Source organism: Condylura cristata, unplaced genomic scaffold (genome assembly GCF_000260355.1).
Source record: "Condylura cristata isolate star-nosed mole 26May11 unplaced genomic scaffold, ConCri1.0 scaffold00022, whole genome shotgun sequence".
Taxonomy (NCBI): domain Eukaryota; kingdom Metazoa; phylum Chordata; class Mammalia; order Eulipotyphla; family Talpidae; genus Condylura; species Condylura cristata.
The window spans coordinates 27881195-27905411 of NW_004567123.1; the positions used below are offsets into that span (position 1 = coordinate 27881195).

At 41.3% G+C, this 24217-nt stretch overlaps 1 protein-coding gene across 1 annotated transcript; it reads right to left on the reverse strand.

Moving 5' to 3' along the window:
• Positions 1–1446: 1446 nt before the first annotated feature.
• SERINC3 (serine incorporator 3) lies at positions 1447–19248 on the reverse strand. The gene is made up of 10 exons (XM_004687403.2): positions 19120–19248; positions 14729–14890; positions 13896–14089; positions 12958–13037; positions 12247–12384; positions 9833–10002; positions 9038–9128; positions 7848–8028; positions 4046–4273; positions 1447–3404 (listed from the first exon to the last, which is right to left on the reverse strand). Exons 1-10 carry the CDS (start codon positions 19156–19158, stop codon positions 3266–3268), a joined length of 1422 nt encoding a protein of 473 aa, XP_004687460.1. The 5' UTR covers positions 19159–19248; the 3' UTR covers positions 1447–3265.
• Positions 19249–24217: the final 4969 nt, after the last annotated feature.

The window sequence follows — 24217 nt, forward strand, 5'->3', positions numbered from 1 at the left end:
AACTGGGACATCAGTGAGGTAACAGGCTGGACGGACGACACAAAGAGCTGGCTGCAGCTCCCATGATAAGGATAAGCCTGGTATCTGGCACCAACCTGCGAAGAGCAAATGTAGGGCTCCTGTTACCGAATACTCACTTTAGCCTTAATGTGTCAACAGAAAAATACAACCAAGCAAAGACCTGTACTGGGCCAGTCCTTGCTTAAATTTGACCTGAGTTATGGTTTTGCCAAAAATATCAAAACACTGAAAACTTATGGCCAGCGTCACTCTTTGGAAGTATCTTTGCTTGTCAAGGGGAAATTTTACATCCTAACCCACCATGTACCTTGCAAGATCAACCCTGACAGTCAACATCCATCCAGCCTGAGGACAAGCTTTCCCCGGCTATACGAGGAGACACTGGCAGCCACTACTGCCATTCATTTGATGAATGGCTAGAGCATACTGACCTCAAAGCCAGGACCCTCAATCTGCAACCCTGGGGGACAGACAGGCCTGTTCACACCAGCTGACTCATCTGGAATGACAGGAAACCATGAGGTCTGATGATTCAAAATACTCCCCCACATTACAGTGTGATTCTTGGCTTACTAAATAGTACTGACATTATTCATGCAAGTCTGCAATTCAGCATTCAGGCATCTAAGTCACTTGAGCCTTGAGTAAACTACTTGATTTACCAGCCAACAGATCAACTTAACTTCTTCTTAGGGTACAACTATGCAAAGCACAACTACCCCCGAGTTTTAAGAATTTGTTATTCCAAATTAATATCAGAGTTATCATGAGAAAAAATAAGAACTTTATTGGCCTTTGTTACACTTATTTTACATTAGTATTGTAAATACAATTTAGTATTTAGCACTTACTTTGAATTACATGGGGGTTCAAGGGATGGTACATCGTAACATTTTTGAAGCTTCAGACATTTAAAAGGCTGGCCTTACTTCAGGAAAGTAGAGTGCCCGGCTTTACACTGGCAAAGGAAGGCGTTAAACCTTTCCTGTCTGCTTCCAAGTCCCTTGCAACTTTATCTCTGCACCCTGATATAAACCCTGGTTTAAAAGGCAGCAGTTCCAACACCACATCCCAAGTCCCACTTCCTTGCCCCTCCCTGCACCCCACCTGAGATGGTCCTGTTTAATTCTACAACGATAGCTCAAACCTACCCTTTAAACTCTGTTTGAACCTTATGAATATCACCTAATCTCATTTTAGCCCACCCAGAGACCAGCAGTTACAAATAGAGTACTTACAACGGGCTAAGCATTTCATAAGCAACTCACTCTTTAAACAACCTAAGTACCAGATGCTCATTGTTCAAATAAAAGACTCAGGCCAGCACAGAGGTCACTTACCCAAGGCCATGAGGCTCAGCATCTCTCAGCTGACCAGTTTTACAGACAGAAGATGGCTCAGCTGGACACGAGTCCAGTCTGAGGTCCGCCTGTGCCCTTGCCATTCTCAGGAACCACCTTCACTCTTCCCCTGGCACAACTTGTTCCTTTTTCCTGTTTCTTACCTATTTAAAGGGAGCTACCACCTTCCCAGGCTATAGGCTGACTTTGTTCACGAACCCCCATAACTAACCAATTGCCAATTCAAACTCTCCCCTGTAACTAGCCAGTTGTCAATTTAATTACAAAATAGCTGCCAGGTTCTCCCTTACCTCACTGCCACTAGTTCGAAATCTTGGATGAACTGCCCCTGGTTGCATCTCCCTAAACCCACTCTTCGCACACCAACCACAGTAGCTACAGACACTACATTTGTTCACACCCCCATGTGCTAACTGCTGTTGTCCTTCCTAAGGTCCAAACTCTTTAGTGTGGTTTATGAAGCCCCCATGATAGTCCCTGACCACATCTTCCATTCCAGCTAGCTGAGCACCACCACTTGCTTAAAACTCTTGACAGTATACAGTGTTCTCTACCTTCAGCGGTGCTGGCTCACTCCCCATTTCTTAGCTAACCCTAACACTTCCTGGCTTAGTCACACTTTTCTAGAAGTCTAGCACGACAAACTCCATATCCCAAGTACCCCTCCTTTGAGTTCTCTGCAATCCCTAAATCACAGCACTGATTATGTACCACACCGTATCGCCTCTCAGCTCATCTTCATCCTCCTCTGAGCCAGTGCCTGCCATGTTTCAGTGTCTCCCGGGACCTGATGGTACAGGAGACAGATGAGACGCTCACTATGGCATTGCTGAAGAACAAACTTCTGTTAAATGTCCTTGGTGCTGCCTTTCTGAAAGTTTCCTTTTCTATCTACCCAACTGTCTTAGCCAGACAAGACAGCTTAATTTTTGAGTGACTCCAAGACTTCACCCATTAGTCAGACCTTAAGTTTTAAAAGGAACAGATGTATTCTGCTTCATGCTTGATAAACCCAGCTGCCCGTGTAAGTCTGAAAGAGAGAGAAAGGCTGTGAACTCATAAAAGCTGTTAAAAGAAAGGGTCTTAAAAGCTTAAGTCTTTCTATTTTAATCAAATACCTTTATAGTGCAAATATAGTAAGCTCACATGCATTTTACACTTACATACTCACAGCGAGACAATTACAAAGGCTAAAGTTGCACTGTTTTCCCAGTGACTCTTGTGTCTTCAATTTAACCAAACCTATAAAGCAACTAAAATTAACATTTCTGGTAAAGCACAGACTTGGATCAAGCAGCCTCAATGCTATAATGTAAAAAAGTAAATGATCAATCTCAAGATGTAGCAGCAGTGGCCGATCAGCCCCCCTCCTCAGGAAGGACCCACACATCCTCCTCCCCATACGACAATGCTACCCCCTCCTAAGAGTTCAAGGACTAGACACAGTGCTTACGTCACAAGACTTTCATAGAGGGAAAATGCCACAGAAAAGCTTTCTTTTTTAGAGGATACTGCAATAGAAATATATTAACAATGGTTTCAAATATCCAGGTTTTCTCTCTTACATTTTAATAAAATCAAAGTTATAGGAACCTACAGGTCTTAATAAAGAGCTTTCTTCAGCACAGCTGTAGTTCACTTTAAAACATAAAAATGTTCCCTTTGCGCTATAGTCTTTCAAATAAACATAATAATCATATAAATGAAAAGTTCAGATCCTGCATCAAGCATTATTCGATTTTGCCCTGTTACACAAATTTGTATATAGTCAAATTTGCAAAGCATTCACCTAATATTTTAGTCAAAGTAAAAGTAGAAGGGATATGGGCTTTCGGCAAAGGAAACGTTTATGAATTGAACAGGTATCCTTGGCACTTAGAGGCTCAGCTGAAGTCTCGATTGGTGAGGACGAGTGGAGCCACCAGAGTCCAGACGTAGAGGAGAAGGCAAACCCAGCTGGAGCTGATCTTGACCCACACCGCTGGCCACTTGCTGGTCATGCTCTGGAACTGTGCATCAGGGCTAAGAGAACGGGAGTCAGTCAGAGAGGCTGTCATTAGACTCCAGCAGCACCCCAGCCAAAGCCAAGACATTCTTTAGTGAAAATGGCTGACATTGATTGCTCCCTACCAAGGTTCTAGAAGAACTTGTGAACATTATTTTTAGTTTTTATAAGCAAGGGACTTTGCAGCTCAAATGATTTTTATCTTTTGGTCAACAGAGAACTCTATTTCTTGGGCAAAGATCTTCAGGAACATCTGGCTGTTCTAAATAACTGGTAAAAGTCTTGACCAAAATGGCCTGAAACTTTCTTTCCTTACCACATCTTTACTTTGGACAATACTTTAGATGGCTATCTCACAGGAAAACTAGTGGACAAAGACAGATCAGATGGTTTTGTTTATGTCATGATCATTATGTCACGATTTCCTCTCTCAAGTTAATTTGGGCATGAGAGACTGCCTGTGATACGTACTGCAAGAATTCCAGGATTAAATCCAAGAAAAGAAAATGTTCAGAGTACTTCAGAAGAGTCAGCACTGACCATGGCTTCATAGTATAGGTAAGAAAAGGGGATATTCTGAGGCCAAGACAATGACTGGAGGTTTTACAGGCAGAGCAGAGGGCTTCAGTGTCTCCCTGTGTTCTGATGGGGCACCTACCTATACCAGTTGGTCAGGGTCATCATGATGTACAAGGAAGCCAAGCAGAGCATGAAGTGGAATAAGGAGTAGCTGTACTGCACTGCCTCCTTCTCGTTGTCCAGCGCCCGGCGAGGGTGCCCATCTTCCTCATCGCCAGCACCACCACTAGCTGTTTCATTGAGGATGACGCTGTCACTTCCCGACAGGGTTAGCTTATTTACCTGGCTATTGCTGGAAGTGCGGATGCTGGAGAGAAATCCCAAAAAGAACACATCAGAAAGGAGCCATGAAACTGAAAAGCTGCCATGGACAGACACACATGAAGGTTATTGTTAAACGGCTCCAGCTGTGAGGACTGAAAACCTTCTGAAAGTCCCTGCTTAACAGTTCTGAACTGCTGCCTGTCATCACAAGACAGACAATACTCTCCTCAGTTACAACTTGATGGTTTAACTATGTAGGAGTTTCCCTAAACACACGAAGCTGTCAAGGTCTGCTTCAAGACTTCACAACTGCCTCTTCTACGCTTAGAACGTACCACCCACCAATCTTCACTCAGCTAACCTACTCATCTTTCAACTGTCTACATGTCATGTCCTCTAGAAAGCCTCCCTGACATTGCCCTACCAGTAAGCCAGAGCTGCTAATGCTTCCCTGTCAGTGTACTAATTATTTCCATCTTTCTGACTACTCAAAGAACTCCCTGGCAACAAGAACCTTAGTCATTTATTCATTTCTACCACAGAGCAAAGATGCACTAAAAATTTGTAAGTGACTGAATACAAATAAAGCACATAGAAATAATGGAAAATAGCCACATGATCATCTCAATAGATACAGAAAAAGCAGTTGACAAAATCTAATATTGTCTCATGATAAAAACACTCAAACTAGGCAGAAAGGGGAACTTCTTCAAACTGATAGATGGCATCTATGATTAGCCCTCTTTAGTTAGCATTATTACTAATCATAAAAGATTAAAAGCTTTCCCCTTAAGATCAGGAACAAGGGGAATATTCCACATTCACCATTTCTAGTCAGCACTGTACTGGAAATTCAAGCAAGAGTAATTAGGTAAAAAGAAGAGAAAAGGCATCTGGACTGGCAAAGAAGTAAAATGAGCTCAATTTGTAGATGACCTGACCTTGTACAAAGAAAATCGCAAGGAGTGCATGCGCACACAGCACACACCACACACAGAATCAACAAGCAATCTTGCAGGACAGAAGATTAATATACAAAAATTATCTCTATTCTATATAACAGTATCTAAATGTTAAATTAAGAAAACAATCTCACTTACAGTACCATGAAAAATAAAATACTGAAATTGAACAGCAGCAGCTTAAGACTGATACACTAATAACGATAAACACTGAAAGAAGTTAGACCTAAAGGAGACATTCTATGTTCACAGGCTGAGATAATACTCTCCAAGTTGATTTACAAATTCAAAGCACTATCAAAACCCCAGTTACTTGGCAGAAACTGACAAGCTGAACCCAAATTCACATGGAAATACAAGGGATTTAGAATAGCCAAAACACTCTTATAAAGAAACAATATGTATAACTCCTATTTCCCACTTTCAAAATATAATACAAAGCTACAGTAATCAAGACATGGTACTGGCATAAGAGGAGACACAGAGATCAAGAAAATAAAGAATACAGGGCCCTCCCTGATGGCACAGCGGGTTAAAGCGCAGCACTAAGAAGCTGTCCCCAGCCACTGCAGCACGAGTTCAATCCCCAGCCAGGGAGCAGGCCCACAGAGCGCAGGAGACCTCTCCTGACCCGCCTGCTGCTCCTCTCAGCAGTGCATTTTGGTCAATCGGTTCCCCACTTTGTTTCTAGTGAATCCTCTCACCCCTGCACCTCTGGCCTGTACCGCAGTTCCTGTATGTATAAATAAATAAATCTTTAAAAAGAGTACAGAAAAAAATCATTACATTTATGGTCAACAGATTTTTGACAAGGGTACAGGACAACTAAATGGGGGAAAGAACAGTCTTTTCTATAAATGGTGCTGAGAAAAACTGGATAGCCGAATACAAAAGAATAAAGATGGCCCCTTATCTCAAACCATATACAAAAAACCCCCAAAAGACAAATATCCCAGTGAAAAAAGGCAAAAGATTTAAATGTATACTTCTCCAAGGAAGACTGTATATGAATAGTCAATAATCACATGAAAAAATATCCAACATATCAGTGATATCCAAACCACAATGAAATTCCTCTTTCCATCCTCCAGAATGGTTACAATCAAAACGACAACTTGACTGTAAGGTAATGCGGGCATTTTGGAAACACACCAGCACTTCCTCAAAAAGGTAAACATAGAAGTACTGTTCTATAACCCATCGATTCCACTCCAAGGCAAATATACCCAGCAGAGCAGAAGACGTACGTTCGCAAACGCAAAAAATCTTATGTGCAGATATCACAGGAGCATTACTCATGAAAGCGTCATAGTGTAAGCAATCCAAATGTCCATCAACTGATAAATGAATGAACAAACTGTGCAGCTGTATGTATGTATCCTAATAACAAAAAGGAATGAGGTACTGATTGAGGCGACAACTTGGATGATCCTTGAAAACACATTCAGTGAAAGAAGCCAGTCACCAGAGACCAGACATTATGTGGCTCCTTCTATATGATATGTCTGAATAAGGAAATCTACAGACACAAAAAGGAGATTAGTGTGGTGGGTGGGTGGGAAGTGCAGGCTAACAATTTGGAGTCTCATTCTGGGGAAATGAAATACGAAACTGACTGTTGTGATAGTTGTACAACTCTGAATATACTAAACATCTACTGAAATGTATACTCTTCAAAGCATCGAACTTAGGGTTTGTAAATCATACTGCAAAATAAACAATATAGTCACAGACGATATGAAAACAAATGGGTATGTGTTCCGATAAAATTATATTTAAAAAACTGGCAGCCAGCGATAAACTACAGCCAAGAGTTATAGCTTGCCAATCCTTACATTAAGCAATCACTAAGAAAAAACACACGGTGTGGAAGGGGTCCAAGTTACAATGACAAATTTGTATTTGAGGATAGTATTTATAGAGTATGTCTTAATTTATTAAAATTATGTAACAAATGATATAAATAAATGTATGTAACTATGTATAATTATATCTAAAATTACCTCTGTTTATACAGATAGACTGACAGCCAATAAATACAAGCAAAGGAAAAAAAGCCTGAAATAATGTGTACCCAAATGTTAACCAATGAAGTTGTATGTTTATAAATATATCCCTGCCCACTTTTACTAGTTATTTCACAATTTCAAGTTGTGGCAATATACACTATTATACTGAAAATAACAATAAAAATTGAGTGTGAGGATGAGAATAACTTGCTAACACAGGTTCTACAGCTTGGAGACTTGGATTAACTCAAATTTATAACATATATAATTCTGTAGTAGTTTAAATATGACTCATAGTAACTGGGAAATAAAGAACTTTTGAAAAAATGTAAGCTAACCAAGTTTTAATCATCATTCTAGTTGGTTGAGGGAGGACTTATCTTTCTAAACAAAAATGAAGATATCTTTTTGTTAGGATGAAAGGAATTATATGAGGAAGAGGATTTATGAAACTTGAAGAAATGTACATGGCTAAGTAACTAGGCAACTGAAATGCACTAGCAAGGTAACTAAGGCAAGTGAAAAACTTTCACTAAAGAGAAGTAGGTTTTTTTAATTCCTCATATTACTTTTTGAAAGCAAAATAGCATCTTCATTCTGATTAACCTTCTTAAGAATTTTGGCATAAGTACATTTTTTAACTTACCTAGAATATAAAAGACAGAGAACAAAGATTATCAGCCCGATAAAATTCTCTTTATCCAGAGAAGGCCCATTCCTTGAAGGTGGAGTAATGGTAGGGGCGACAGCTGTGGTATTTCCAGGAGCCAAGGTTGGGGCAGTGATTTGTGCAATGATGGCCATCAGGCCAGGGTTACAGGAACGATCTGAAAATGGGAAGTGTTTTATTATTATCCTATTATATCTTACACCAAGAAAGGATTTTTCAGGATAATGCGAAACATGGGAATTCTGACTGAAAAGAACTTGAAGTTAGCAGTCAGTAACATATTTGTGTTGTAACTAAGAACAGCACTAAGGTTTAGAAACAGAAACAATAACAACAAAAGTCTGTCAGATTTCATGTCGGTCTTGATTTTACTGGTTTTGAAGTTCAAATGGCAAATCTCTTAGGTTCTATAGTTGTATAGTTGTGCAAAGGGTTTAAGCCCAAGAAGTTTTAACCTCACACAGGCATACAATAAACATGAGATGCTTCACAGGAGCGTCTGCATTGATTGCTTTCTCCTTTAAAAGGAGTCCATAGAGGGCCCTCCTTGGTGGCGCAGCGGGTTAAAGCACTGCACTAAGAAGCTTAAGCCACTTCCGCATGAGTTCGATCCCCGCCTGCCCCGAGGTGACCACATGGCGCGGCAGACCTCTCCTGACCCGCCCGCTGCTCCCCTCAGCAGTGTACTTTGTCGATCTGCCTGTTCTGTACCCCGCTCTGTCTCTGGTGAGTCCTCTCACCCTCCGCATCTCTGGCCTGTACCGCAGTTCTCTACGAATAAATAAATCTTTAAAAAAAAAAAAAAAAGTCCATAGAACACCCTATCGAGATATAATTCTGTAACTACAAAAGGAGATTTTCCTTAGCTATTTTCTGTTTAGCCTATCAGAACAAAGTAAATTAAAACACAAAAGGTCAAAATAATGTATCTGTTCAGTCCTTAACTAGTTTGATCTAGTCCAAGCAAAAGCCTAGATTAGCTAAAGGATTTTATACATAGCTATGGGGACCAGAGCTTGAAAAGGTAAAACATCTACAAACACAGTGAACAATGAAGTGAAATTTTTGCTGGACATTTGTGCTTATTAGCTCTAGTGTTTGCTCCCACCAAGGAGTTATCTCCAGCTTTCGTTTCAGCAAATAAATATGGTAATGACATTCCATACCAGGCTCGTTGGCGATGGCTGACCACGTGAGGTACATGGTGTAGAGGGTGATGATGGAAGACTGGAGAAGGCCAGAACGGGGCTGGTGCTCCTACGGAGTTAACAGGAAAACAATGCCACTGGAGTTGAAAGGGCTGATTCTAAAGTTTCGTGTTGGTCCCTAGCGCCCACTGAGCTGTTACTGAGAACTGTCTACTCCACTTTGACAGTTGAAAGGAAGACAAGCTGCCTTCCTTTGAGTTAGCTTGCAAAGACTCAGTAAAGAAGAAATATGTTATTATTACTTCTCAAGGCACTTCATAATCTGAATATTCCTGACTCTCACACAAAGGCTTTAATTTCTTAGCCCTTTGATATAACGGAGTCTTTAAGCCTAGCTTTGCCAACATTTATATCTAAAACTCCATGAACTTTTAAAAATACAGTATTTTAAATGATAAAACTCAGAGTGTGGGTTTCATTTTTAAATATACTAAAATCAATTATTTTTGTCTAGCTTAATTTCCTGAAAATAGCTTAGCCAGTGATTTCTAAGACTCACAATGTAAACAATGTTGTAAGAACTATAAATTTTCAAGTTAGTTTTTTAAAGAGGAAAAAAAGTTCATTTAATGATGATAGAGGACCCCAATGACACATTTTATAGTTATGACGTTATAAAAATGGAAAACTTTACCATAACATGGAAAAAAATTAAGTAGGTAAACTTGGACATAAATTCATATAAAAGATTACCTAAGTTTCAAACTAAATATTAACTGAAAGTTTTTCACAAGCAGCAACAAAAAACGATACCTGAATTTTGGGATGGACTGATATAACAGAAACCACAACGCAAAGGATCAGGTTAATGCTGATGAAGAACTTGTTTTCTGTGCAGCCATCTGATCTGGTGAAGAACGTGTAGAGCAGCACCGCCAAGATGATTGACAGGATATAAAACAAGCTTGTGATAGACAGTAAACCTAGAAAAAAGGAAATCAATATGAACATCCATAATTATAGCAAACGTCTACTCCATAAATTATTTCCATGTAATATATCATTTCCAGGTATTATTTGACGTTGATGGGGGTCAATAATCTACAGTGAAGTTACGAAAGTCCTAAGAGTGATGTTTCCACTACAGCTGGGTAGGTGTTAAATTCCAAACTTCACCACGCTACTGAATTCTCGCTAGCTTTGGTATTTGCTCTAGCTCAAGCGTTAGCTCTGGCTTGTCATGGTTTGGAAAACCAGGTATTTGGCCAACCTAGCTACTGTAAACTCTTAGTTATGTGCTAACTATTGTACATTATAAGCTTTTCTTAGGAACTAGGAGATTCCTGGGCTCTCAAGTGGCCCAGTTCACAGCAAGTATGTTGGTATGAATAGAAAACATTACCAGCCTCTTTCTGATGAAAGCTTTTCCTCTACAGCTGCTGGCTACATAAACCTATTTCCTGCCACAAACAATAAGGCCACGGGATTGTGGGAAAGTGCCTCATTTGCTATTTTCAAATATCTTTTCATAAGAACAATCAACAATTAATTGCATAACTCTGAAAAGTAGAAAACATGAAATAGCACACACAATTACTCAACTAATTGTAGTTATGTTGAACTCAATTAACTTGTGTTTAATTCAAAGCAGTGGCTTTTTTGAGAAAATTCATTTCTATTTATCTTAATCTCAATTATTTTGCATGTTTACAAGTAAACAATGTCTACTATGTTACTCTATAATTCCTATTTTTTTCCATCTGCATATACATAATTTCTCTAGTTTTAGTACTCCGAAAGAATGGTCAATCTGCAACTCAGTATTAAATTATTCTAGAGCTGAGTGATCCAAAATGAATCATAGAAGTAAATCAGTAAAGCACAAAATAAATTTAAACAGTTTAAGTGGCCAAAAACAGGGCAAAGGTTAATTCATTACAGCATACCCTGATACAGAACACCTCGGGGCTGTACAAAGTAGGGCATCATGTACACATAACTGGTATGGAAAGACATCGTCATACAGTCAAAAGAACAAGTCAAAAAGCAATATATAGTATGAATCTGTTTACGTTTAAATACAAAAACAGGTATGTGCTTACGTATATAAAGGCTCAATAACGGTTACACCTGGAAAATGAGCTGCAGGAGGGTGGAGATCTATTTGTTTTATTTCTTATACATCTATCACTAAAGTGTTTAGGGTGTACATTTAACTTTAGTTTTTTGAATAACTTAGACCATTTAAGCTAAATAAGCTAAAAAAAAATCTAGACAATTTGAAGTGAATTAAAATATTCATCCCCTTTGACTCTTCTATTTATTCTAAGGAAATAATCAGAAATAGACTCAAAGATAAATTATTAAGCATAACCAGACATTGTTCACAATTTGTAAGTTTAAAAAAATTAAAATGTAAACTACTTGTATAACACATTTATAAAACACAAACATATTACAAATATTTTTCAACAATTTGCTTTTCTATATAAAAATACATAGATGTATACATATATACAACTGCACGAATACAGACTAATATTAATAGTAATAATTAGGGTTGGATTATGGGAGAATGTGCTTGTAATTTCTGGTTTTTCAAGTTCTTGACACACAGCACCTATTACTTCTGTAATGGGGGGTAACAGGGACAAGGAATCTCAACAACTACTATGTTTAAAAATGAGGTCTGCCCAGGTCATTGCCTCTAATAAATACAGGGTCCTCCTGTACCTCCGCCCCATTTTTGGACTGTAAATTCTACTTCCAAAACGGAAATGTCAAGTAATCTTTCCTACAGGAAACCTTTTACAAGGGGCTTGGAGTCACACTCTGAAGAAAGCAGTGAGGTCTTTTCTTCCCAATCTGCCTGAAGTATGTGGGCATATACACACATGAAGAACCCAAATGAGTCTCCTGTCCATAGAAACAAGGTAATCAAAACCAGAACCACATCCGGAAATACAACTATTTTCCTTTATCAAAACATATATAGTTATATCACAAATCTAAAAATAAATGAACTGGGGGGAATCCAGTGATTTATGTCACCTGTATCTGCCTAGCTCAGTAATGCATATACTTCAGAACTAACTCAACTGGATTATTACAGTCTTGAAAAGTCAACTCTACACCGAAAACTCGTACTTTCAAAGCAATGGAGATCTGATTATATTCCCTGTTTATATATAGTAGTATGGCTCTCATAAGTGAATTTAGATACCTACCAACATACCAGCACCTTGGATTTCCTTCTTCCATTCGATTTACCCATGATTCATTCCAAGAGTGAGCTAAGTCTACCAACAGCACCAGCTGAATGAGGATGAAGATGGCGGCCCCTGCCATACCGATAATAAACCAGGCTACAAATCAAAAGAACAAAATTATTCTTTACCATACAAGTAATATTTCAGAATGCTACTATTGTCCAACATTCTAAAAACATTTCAATTAAAGCAACAGAGAGGTGGTGAAGACAGTCTGTCTCCAGCAGTACAGCAAGATTATTCTAATTCTAAACTTATCGGCATTCTCTGAGGAGTTCTGTTGGGCTTCGGACCTTTTAAAACTTGCTCCAGTTTATGCCAAGGGGAGCCTAGGATCTGATATTCCTAATGGTACCATAACCTTTTCCTTTACAGGGAGAAAAAAAAAAAAAAAACCCCAATGGAAATCTACAGATGTCACCAGTGGCATGTTAAGGAAGCAGGTTAAGACGAGAACAGAACACACAAGTTCCAAACTTTCCAATTAACTTAGTACTGCAAAGTGAAATGTAAAACTATTAAAATATTAGCAAACATTACCAAGTCATTAACTCGATACCACTTCATTTAGTTGCCACTTATGCAAAATCAGAAATGAAAATGTACAAACTCAAATGTCTGTAGAGTCTGTATATATTATAATTAGCCCCCCTCAATACTGAGCCATACCTGTGGTGAAATGGCCCCCAGGGATATAGAAAGATCCAACCATGATACCAACAATGGCAGCAATTTTGAAGAACCAAAATCTATTGAAATACAAAAGTACATTTATGAAATGCTAATTTTTGTCCTTATACTGAGAAAGATTACTTCTGAAATGCAAAAACAAAGTACTAGTAATGTTTCCAACATGATTGTTTGGGATTATTCGTTTGATACAAAACTATTTAATTTAATATTTCATATAATTTAAGGATAAACAATAAATAACAGAGAATAATTCAGTCATAATGAGCGAAATACTGCTGAGTCCTCCTTTTAGCATTAAAGAGGAATTTTTCTAAAACGCTACAACTTAAATTTCTAAACTAGCAATATAGCTAAGTATAAAGCAATTAACTATTAGATGTGGGGAGGGGGAGTAACCACATAGGACAGAAGTGGCTGGCCTATATTCACAGAGTGTACCAAAGGGAAAGCCACAGCCAAATATGGTTTCAGTCCATAATCTTTAAAAAGTGCTTGCATGGCAGAGCGAAAAGAATCAGGCTTACCAATGACAGATGTCAGTTTCAAACCTAGCCACAACTCTCACGGGCTGAGCGCACTCAGGCAATTTATTTAACCTCTATGAAATTCAGTTACTGAATCTGTAAAAGGGGGTTATGATACACAGAAAGCTGATGAAATTCTCTCTAGCCTTCCAGTGTCGATAAGAAATGAAGGTAACGAGGGAGCTGGTGGTCAGCAGTGGGAAGACAAGACACTCATCCCAACCTTGGGGTTCCATTGGAACTGCTGCTGAGCCAACTTCAGAGGGGTAACGGTCACAAGTACATCTGGGTCACTGATTCACACCCCACTGCTCCCATCAGAATAGCAACCTGATTGCTGAAGGGGAGGGCCCACAATCTAACAAGACAAATACATAAATCTTAACATACCCATTGTGTATTGCTGCTCTGGGATCTTTGCTGGATTTTACTTTCAACATGAGCAGAGAGAAGGCAAAGAAATAGATGGCCAAGGCAAAGTAGATCCGATACACAGCCTTGTAACCGACCAGGACATCGCAATCTTTATTCACCTTTATATCAGTCGCCTTGACTTTAAATCCCCCTTCACAGAATCCAGGAATCTGGAAAAGTAATTTCAATACTATGGGAATATCCACATTCAAAACAGGTTTTATTCCACCACAGGAACATCTAGATGTATAAAACTGACTACTTGAACAACTGCAAGACTGGTTTACTGGTCTACGGGATTTTCTCCACCTCCCAACTCACTAATAATTTTTTCATCAAACAGAATATGCATTTAAAGATAAAAGTGAAGTGCTCTCTTGCTGCTCTTTTCTGTGAATGAAGTTATCTTTCCCACTTTTCTGTGAATTTTTATGCTACATCTCACACCTTCTAAAGCTAAAGGGTTAGTCTAGTTTAAATGTTTTCCTTTTTAAATACACAACGAAAGAAAAGGTTTTAGGACCATTCTTGACACCTGTTTTGATATGCAATACTCATTTCTCTGGTATCAGCTATTGGACTAGTATCTAAAGATAATCATTTTGACTGTCTTTATTTCGGGAAAAGGAATAATTCCTTCATATTCTATGTATTGACTATACCCAAAAGTAATCCAAAAGCCCAACAGTTACAATAAGCTTAATTAAGTACCATCACAGGAAAGATAAATACCATCAACTACAACTAAAATCTTGCAAAATATAAGTAAAAATAGCCAGTACATTAAAAGTACTGTGACTTCTACTTACCTTTTTCAGCTGAGTTTCTACACCATCAACTTGCATGATAAAGGACAGAGCAGTGCCCAGGATAAGAATAAGAGCGTAGATGAGGCGGGTCAGTGTGGAATTCTTACAGTTGGGACAGCAACTGCACAGCAAACATGACGCACCACTGCAAAGGCATGGAACCTGTAACAAGCACACCAAGGCCATTTGGCACCTTCTGGGGATGCCTTCATGACTACAGTGTTGCAGAAGAGAAGACAAGGCAAGCCAGACATTGACAACCAATGGAGAGAATCAGGGCTGAGGAGCAAATGGTTACAAGCATGGGCTCTGGAGTCAGTATTGCTTCTGCCGCTTTAGTTGAGCAGGTTACATAATCTCAGCCTATTTCTCCATCTTAAAAAAAGAGGCTCCATAATAAACTCCTCCTCCCTCAGACATTGTTTTATTAAATGAGCACTCAAAACAATGCCTAAAACATAGGGAAAAGTCTAACAGATGTTAGCTATATTCACAGAGAAAAGCATTAAGAGTGATACATCTTAACATTGAGAAAAATACAAGCTTAACGCCACTTCCTGTTTACCAAGAATCCTAATAGTCAAGTCTGATATTACAGCATAAAGCAACATTACATGACCCTTACAAATAACTAGCAGGAGCCATTTAGCTTCACTCAAGAGTAAACTGCAGAGTCCTCAAAAACTTAAATGGAGAATTACCGACAGCCCACAGGGGCAGCAGCACCCTGTCCAAAGGAAGCCTGCAAATATGAACGTTCAAAGCAGCCTATTGACCACTGCCAAATGGCAGAAACAACTCAAAGGTCCATCAGTTGAGGAAGAGCTACATGATGTTCTGCGGACCCAAAATGAAGGAAGCATTGATACACAGTACAACATGGGTGAACTTTTCTCAAAGCTTCAGGCACAAAAGAGCAACACATTGTATGACTTCGTTAAATGAACTATCCAGAAAAGACATTAACCCAAAGAGAGAAAGCACATTAGAGGCTTTCAGAGGCTGGAAAGAACAGGGAGAGAGTGGTGTGAGGCTCAGTGGGTCTCAGGTTCCCTCAGGGAACGATGAGAACGTTCTGGAGTGAGGCAGACAGGACCCAGCGTAACACGGGGACTGCACTAGGGCCACCAAACTGCACACTTTGCACTGGCTAATTTTAAGTTATATGACTGTTACTTTAAAAATTTTTTTTTTAATTTTTAAAGAGTAACCTAGATCTCTGATGAGCTAAAATATACTAATGAACATTCCAGGCATGAGAGGATATAATCTGAGTCACACCTATACATACGTATTCGGGAATCTCTTGAATTGCTTTGACAGGGTACATGATCAAGTCACATTATAAGGAAAGACTAATTCAGAATCACTCAGCAGATACAAACAATGAGGACTTTAGTCTTATTCTAGGTGCTCAGTAATAATGTTTACTTGTAAAAAATGACATCTTGTTTGACGTTTACCATGGCTTTATTTAATTTGGAGCAAGTTGCTAAACTTCTAAGACCGGATTTCTGATCTGTAAAATGGGCATAACACCATCTACCCAAAGCAGCATTGCTGGGTGAAGAACTGAACTAGTATCAGGAATATATCATACTTAGAGTGTCAGATAGGGCTCAGTATATCATAGAAGCCTTTACAATTTTAATAGCACCAGCCACGGAAATTTGACCACCCAGCCTCTGCCTCTACTTCTTAACTACAATTTGGCCCAAAGACCATAACAGAAGTATCTGCCACAGATACAAATACAGACATTTTACAGTCAAAAATATTATTACTTACCTCAGGCTTATACTGTCTGCACTCTATACTCTGACCCCCTTTACCTATTTGTCCTTTTCAGTTAAATAATCTCATAACTGCCTACTGTCTGTCATGGCTGAACTGTGTTTCCCTCCCACAGTCATACCTTGGAGTCCTAACTCCCAGCACCTCAGAATGGGACCTTATTTAGAAATACTGCTGTTTTGTTAGAAGCCATGCTATACTACAGGAGATTGGGCACCTGATTCAACGTGACTAGTGTCACAAAAAGGAGACACCAGACAGATGTACAACACTGGAGATTACCACGTGAAGAGGAAGGTAGAGATGTACAAACCAAGAGATACTCCCGATTGCTGGCAGCACCAGGAGTGAGGGTAGGGGAATGAACCAACCCTGCTGACATGGCTTCAGCCTCAGTTTCCTGCTGCTGGCACTATTAGCACATTTTCAGTCACCTAGTCACCTGGCAAATTAATGCTGGCAAATTAATTCACCTATTTACAAATAACTGTCACTAGCACCGAGCACAGTACCTCAAGGGGGGACCACCCAAGGTGATACTTCTTGCACAGGTCCTGATACTCTGTCACTTCCCTGTATATCCAGAATCTTACCTCTTTCACAGCATCCTTAGTTATCTCCATAGTCCAGGTCACTACTATCATCTCATCCAGACTAAATGCCCTAGGTCCTATCTCACTACTATAGCAACCCAGTAAAAGCCCAGAGTTGGCATAAAGATGATCAAGAGGAAAACATCTGCGAGTCAACAAATGGAAGAAAAAGCTTTCTTGGAGCTTTCCTCATCTGATTAAATGCAGCAACTTCTGGGATGGTAGAGGTCATAAATTTTCCCCTCGGGAATTTCATGAGATGAAGTCAACAAAAAGAAGACATCTGTACTTAGATAAACAGCGTTGTTTCCTGTTTATTCTTAAAGCCCGTTAGTTTTTCCTAAAGAAACCTTTTTGTTCTTTCTGTAGAAGTCTCTCCTCCATATTAAACTCTACAATACCCTCACCTACTGGACCCCCAAATATCTGTGTGTGGCACAGCACACATACCTAAGTTCTCTTTTCTCTTGTTGGCATGTCTTTCATCCTTTTCAGTTCACAAACCCCCAACTAGTAATCCCAAAGGTAGAAAGGAATATTTTTTTCTTCTATGCTGCTTTATCCTTTTATTCCCATCATCTATACTCCAGCAACCCTGTTAAAACAGAAGTCAGATCACATCATTCCCTTTTTCTGTACTGGTTCTCATATCACTTAAGAGACAAGCCTACTTAGACCATACAAATGATACCTACTCTTTTGCCTTCAGGTCTATTATTCCTCCATTCCTTCATTCCATTCCAAACTCCTTAACAACAAGTATTAATAAAGTATAAAAGCAATAGATATGTGTAAGTGCTTTGATGGCATCAATTCAAGTCAGTTACAGCAAAGTCAAAATGTGTTTCAGGTTATCAGGGTAAGAAAATTACCTTTGTTCATTATTATCAATTCACTTCTAAACCTATTTTGCAAATAGCTTATCTCAGTAGTGGACTGTAAATATCAGTTGATCAGGACCTTTTTAAATGTGAAAAGAAACACTTAATATCGCAGATAATAACAGTAAGAATCATTTCATGGCATCTAAATGAGGGTTAAATCTACTATACAAAAGTTCTCACCTCAGGTCCAACTAAAAAAATGGAAAGCTAGTGCTCTCAAGGAAACTATAACCAAGTGCCCTTTCCATTTAAGATCAACAATCAAAAGGATGGAAAATATTCTCCGTTCCCAGAAAACGATAGTGGACTGAACTGAAATTGAGTCCTTGGTCACCTCAGGACTGGGACTTAGGAAACAAAAGAATGAGCTCAAGGACTTAAGCTCCTCTAAAGCGGCTATACTGGAGAACTCAGCATACAGTTTCCTTCACATACCCTAAAATGTCCTTTTTAAAAGACGTTTACAATCTACAAAATGATTCAACCCATTTACTTATTTTATCCTCCTAAGCGCACTCGTGGCTAGGAATGCTGGAGAGAGCTTATGGGCAGTCAGAGACACATGACTTGTACCGGGTCCCAAAACCTTGCGGCCATCGCCTCCAATTCTGAATTCTCCACAAGGCCTCCTTCCCCTTGAGCCAGAACTGCACACAGGCCTCGATTAAGATCCCAGCTCTGTTACACACTGTAGCTCTGACAGATTCCATGCTAAGGGATGCAAATATTATTCAAGCCCCCCTAAACCTAAGGGCGCCACCTTAAGAAGGTAGCTTGGAGGAGCCAGAGAGGCCCTGGCCCGGCAACTCCCATTTCCAGCTCCCCTGCCAGCTCCAGGGGAACCCGGGCCGGAAGGCTCGCGGGGGCGGGGCGAAGGAAATTGTAAACAATGGCGGTCAGGCCTCCAGCGTCCCCCCACGAACAAGAAAGGGGAGCTGCTGGGTCCCGACCCGGGGGCCCGCGGCTCTGGCCTCGGCAGCCGACTACGCCCTGCAGCTCCGGGATGTCCTCCGCAGCCGCGATCCTCCGAGTTCAAGGGCCGTTCGTGTCTGGACTTGGGGTTCCCCGTGGCTCTCTCCCAAGCCGCCGGTTCGGCTGACACACCAGACCCCAAACTCACCCAGCTGGCAAGGGAGCAGACGCCCAGCACAGCCCCCATGGTGGCGGTGGTAATGGAGGCGGCCGGTCGGCAGGCTTCGGGCGCGGTGGTAACTGGCTGTTGAGGTGTCTCCCCAGAAACGCGACGGTTTCTCAGGCCAGAAACGCGCCGAGTGCGTCACCGCGTGGCCCCGCCCAGCTCCCGGCGCCGCAGCCAAAACGACACCTGTCATTGGTTGAGGGAACTTAACCGGGTGGGGCCAAACCAGCTTGAGGCCGAGGTGGGAGGCGGGGCTAGGATGGCTCGGGCTCGAGGGGAGGCGGGGCTAAGTCCAGGGCTGTCGAGGGGTAAGGCGGGGCTAAACCGGTGTGGGCGTGAGGGGGCGGGGCTAAACCGGACTGGGGCTGCTCCCGCTGTAAGGCTTTACCCCTGGCCTGGCTGGTCTCACTTGGAGCCCATTATGTGTCAAGATGTAGGCTACAGAAGCACACAATAACTTGTGGCCTAAAAGAGACTGACAATGAGCATAAAAGCACCGTGACATGTTGTGTTGAGTTAATTCTATGACGAAATAGTGTGAGGGAATATTTCAATAAATGTTTATTTAATGTCTACTATGTTTGGGAAAGTCACTTAGCTGTATGTGAGGGGCAAGTCCTGTAAGACTATATTTAATTTTTAATTTGAGAACTTAAGGGTGAAGGAGAAAGATGAAGACTATGGTTTGTTTTTTTTTTTAAAGATTTATTTATTTATGCATACAGAACTGGGGTACAGGCCAGAGGCAGGGGCAGCGAGAGGATTCACCAGAGACAGAATGGGGAGCAGAACAGGCAGATCGATGAAGTACACTGCTGAGGGGAGCAGCGGGCGGGTCAGGAGAGGTCTGCCACGCCATGTGGATCTCCTCCAGGGCAGGCGGGAATCGAACTCATGCGGAAGTGGCTTTAGATTCTCAGTGCTGTGCTTTAACCCGCTGCACCACCCGGGAGGACCCAAGACTATGGTTTTAATTTGAGAACTTAAGGATGAGTCCAAGCTTGTCAGGAGAAGATGGGCATTATTTCCTAAAACGTGGGATATATAATACCATTTGGGGTAAATGAAAGAATCTAAGGGTGAATGAGCAGGACATTAAGTAATTATGAAAGGCAGAGTGAGAAAATCCTGTTTCAAATTGGAATCTTTGAAATATATTCTCTTAAAAAGCAAAATTTACAAGTTAGAGATCTAACTGAATTTATAAAAAGATTCATGCATTAGGCAGCATCCCATGGAAACCCTTCAGGAATTTACACAAAATGAAGTGTAGTTATAGACAGAAAGAGGATGGGACTAAGTTATTAGCAAAGGAAAAGATTGTTTCAGGTAAAGCCTCAGGGGTGTATCTTGTCAGATGACCTCACTAGTGCTGGTGAGGGAAGTTCAGACTGAATTCTGGTTTAGAGTCACACTTTTGGGTGAGGCTGAAACTGCAAAAGGTATTATTAAGTCTGATAATGAATGTGGCCTCAGTTTCCCTCAGCCAATAAAAGGGAACAGTTTGAGGAGAAGGAAAGTAAGTTAATTTGTTGACAAACTGAGGAGGGCAGCAAACTTGTGTCTGAAAGACCATTGCCCTGCTCTTTGGCAGAGTGCAGGGTTATTTATACAAAAGGGGACAAAGAGGGAGATGGGCAATGTTGGCAAAGGGAGGGGGAGAGGTGAGCAGGAGCTGCAGGATGGCGCCAGCTGCTTTTTCAACAACTGCTATTTAACTCCCTTTTTCTTGGAAAGCAAGAAGACAAACCTATCAAACAAGGGGGGAAATCGCTAGAGATAGGAGGAAGACTGACTTGTTAATGCTTATCTGAGAGACCAGTCATTTATAACTGCATCATAAGTACTTAGTATTTAATTCTGCTTGGTTCTACTTTTCTTTTTTTTTTTTTTTTTAAGATTTATTTATGTATATAAGGACTGAGGTACAGGCCAGAGTTGCAGGGGATGAGAGGATTCACCAGAGACAGAGTGGGGAGCAGAATAGGTAGATGTACTGACATACACTGCAGCAGGCGAGACATGAGAGGTCTGCTGTGCCATGTGGGTCACTTACCTGGTCGAGGATCGAACTCCTGCTGCAGTGGCCGCTGATAGCTTCATAGTGTTGCACTTTAACCCACTGTGTCACCAGGGAGGCCCCTGGATGAGACTTATTTTTTTTATGTTGCATAAAAGAACTACAATGAAAATGTGATTATCTTACCACCCCTCTCCCATCCTGCAGCAGGTCCCAGATCTCCTTCCAGAGTTCGTATAAGCATATGTCTGCATTGTACATATTATCTATCACCCCTTTCCCACACATGGTAGCATTCCAACCACATGGTGTTGCACATTGCTTTTTTCACTTACTTATTCATTCATTCAATATTTACCAAGTTCTTACTATGTCCCAGGCTCTGTTCCCAGAGATGATAAAACAGCAGGGAACAAAACAAAATGTCTGCCCTTAAAAGAGTTTCAACTGTAGGACAAGAGACAAGCAATAAATGTACAATATCAGATATTGACAAAAGCGCTGATGATGGATTAAAAGAAAGAAGAAAAAAAAGCAGGAGCAAATACAGAGTTGGTGGGGTTGGCTATTTTAAACTGAGGGCAGGTCTTCTTGAAGAACTGATGCTTGAGCAGAGAAAGGACTTTCTAAGTCCTTAGGTAGCAGATAGGACTCTCTGGAGGAAGAATGGTCCCTCATTGGGACAGCAAGAAGAAGCGCCTGAAGACAGAAGCATGCATGACTTCAAAACCATAAGGCTGGGCCCTCCCTGGTGGTGCAACAGCTTAAAGCGCAGCACTACAAACAAGCCATAGCAGCTTCAGCACTGAGTTCGATCCCCAGCACTGACCCACATGGCGCAGCAGACCTCTCCTGTCTCACCTGCTGCTCCTCTCCACAGTGTACCTCATCAATCTACCTGCTCTGCTCCACACGCTGTCTCTGGTGACTCCTCTCATTGCCCCTGCACCTCTGGCCTGTACCCCAGTTCTGTATGCATAATAAATAAATTAAACACACACACACACACACATACAAACTGGAGACTGGACGAGAGAAAACAAAGGATGAAGTTGATAGGGATCCAGAGATCAGTCCTTGATGCTAGCTGATCATGGTGATGGTAGTAGGAGTCCTTCCATTTGGCAATAGAAACCCTCACCCAGACTAAAAAATAATGAGGAATAAGAAACTCTGACCACTGAATTATATTCTGTTTTGGAATAACTGAAATCACTGACTTGCACCCCTTATGCCCCTTCCCCATGACTAACCATTAACTGGCTCCAAACACAGTGCTGGGAACTTGATACACTGATCATGCCACATCCCTAATAAAACTTTTTGTGTCCCTCTGGGGCTGATGGTGGCATCAGAGACAAACCTGCTGATTGCTTCAGAGAGCACCCTGCAGGGAAAGCCCGACACCTTGATGAATGGATTGCTGCCTGCTGCCAGCTGCCTAGCCTGCCAGCCTCCTGGAAGAGGCAGGAGCAGGGAGAGGGATGACTCACATAGTCCTCAAAACCTGCTATGCAAATTTCATTTGACCAGGAACCAGAGGTTGGGGAGTGCAGAAATAGTACATCCTTACAACAAACCAACCCAGCTCCAAAGAACAAAGGGAGACATTCCAAAGACTATATAAAAGGCACCCTGTCGTTTTTGAACACACAGCCTTTAACTGCTAGTGTCTGAGTCTCTTTTTCTCAAACCTGCCATGTAGCGGTTAAGATGACTTTGCTGAATTCATTGTCAAAGGGACCCAAGAACCCCCACTGGTGATGACTAGGTTTCATTCTAAGTGGGAAGGCTTTGAAAGGTTCTGAGCAGAAGGACTCTAGTGCAAATTTTTGAAGCACTGTTTTTGGATGTTGGGTGAATAGACTGGGGCCAGGTTGGAGGTAAGAGTAAAAGCAAGGAGGGACTTCTTGGGAGATAATTGCTGTAGGCAGACCTGGAAGGTCTGTTTGAACCAAAGTTACATCGACAGCTACCTGGGTCTCTCAGTTTCTGCTATAGTGATCCATGTTACTGATATATTAAAAATACAAAAAATAGACCCAAAATGGAGTTTTTCATGCCATACCCCCACTCAGGTTTATACCTAGGACAGTATCAACCTCTCCCAAAAGTGTGATCCTAATACAGCCATGTTCAAGCTTCCTAATCAACACCATTGAGCTAGGGCTTGCTAGCCCCTGAGAGAAGGTGGCTTTACCAGCAATAATCTTTTCTTTTGCTAATAACCTAGCCCCACCCCCTTTCTGTCTATAAATACCCTCCATTTTGTGTACTCTTGAAGGGTTTCTACGGGATGCTGCCCGAAGCATGAATCATGAACCTTTTAATAAAGTCAATTAGGTTTCTAACTTTGTGATTTTGGCTTTTTGAACAGTTGCATCATAATTTATTTACTCACTCCTCAGCTGACTGCATTCAGACTGGACTCAGTCCTTTTTGCTTCTATGAACAATGGAGCAGCGATTATCCTGTGCTCAGGTTCTACTGTATCTGCAGGATTATTCCAAGAAGTATAGTTGCAGATCGTCGGTGAACTCATTTCCTGTATTGAAATCAAACCTGGCGATCTGATTCTCACCTTGAGCCCTAAGAAACAACTTTATTCATTCTTTGCCATCTGAGCTTTCTGAAGTTCAACTATTCTTAAATATTTCCAGTCTACCAAGCTTCAGCCTCTGGTTGGACCTCACCCCCGCACGGTCCCACTCTTGGGTTACAGACTGATAAACTGAGGCACCGGCAGCGTCCCAGGCACAGGTCCGTCCCCTCGGCTTAGCGCCCCAACCACCAGCTTTCCCTTCCATCCCTCCCTCTCATCCAAGGGCCAAGTTCCAGGCTGCTGAACCCCACTTGGGACGCTTACCTCTCAGAGACCCGACTCCCCACCCGGGGCCTCTCCTCAACCCGCTCTGGGGCTGAGGAAGGGAACGCGAAGCCCCCTGGTCCCCTCTGAGCCTCCGTAGCGCCAGCCGCGGGAGTTGGACAGCTCGGTCACCAAGGCAACGGGCTCCGCTGCGCGCAGCAGGCGCCAGGCAGCCCGGGGGAGGCGCTGCGGGC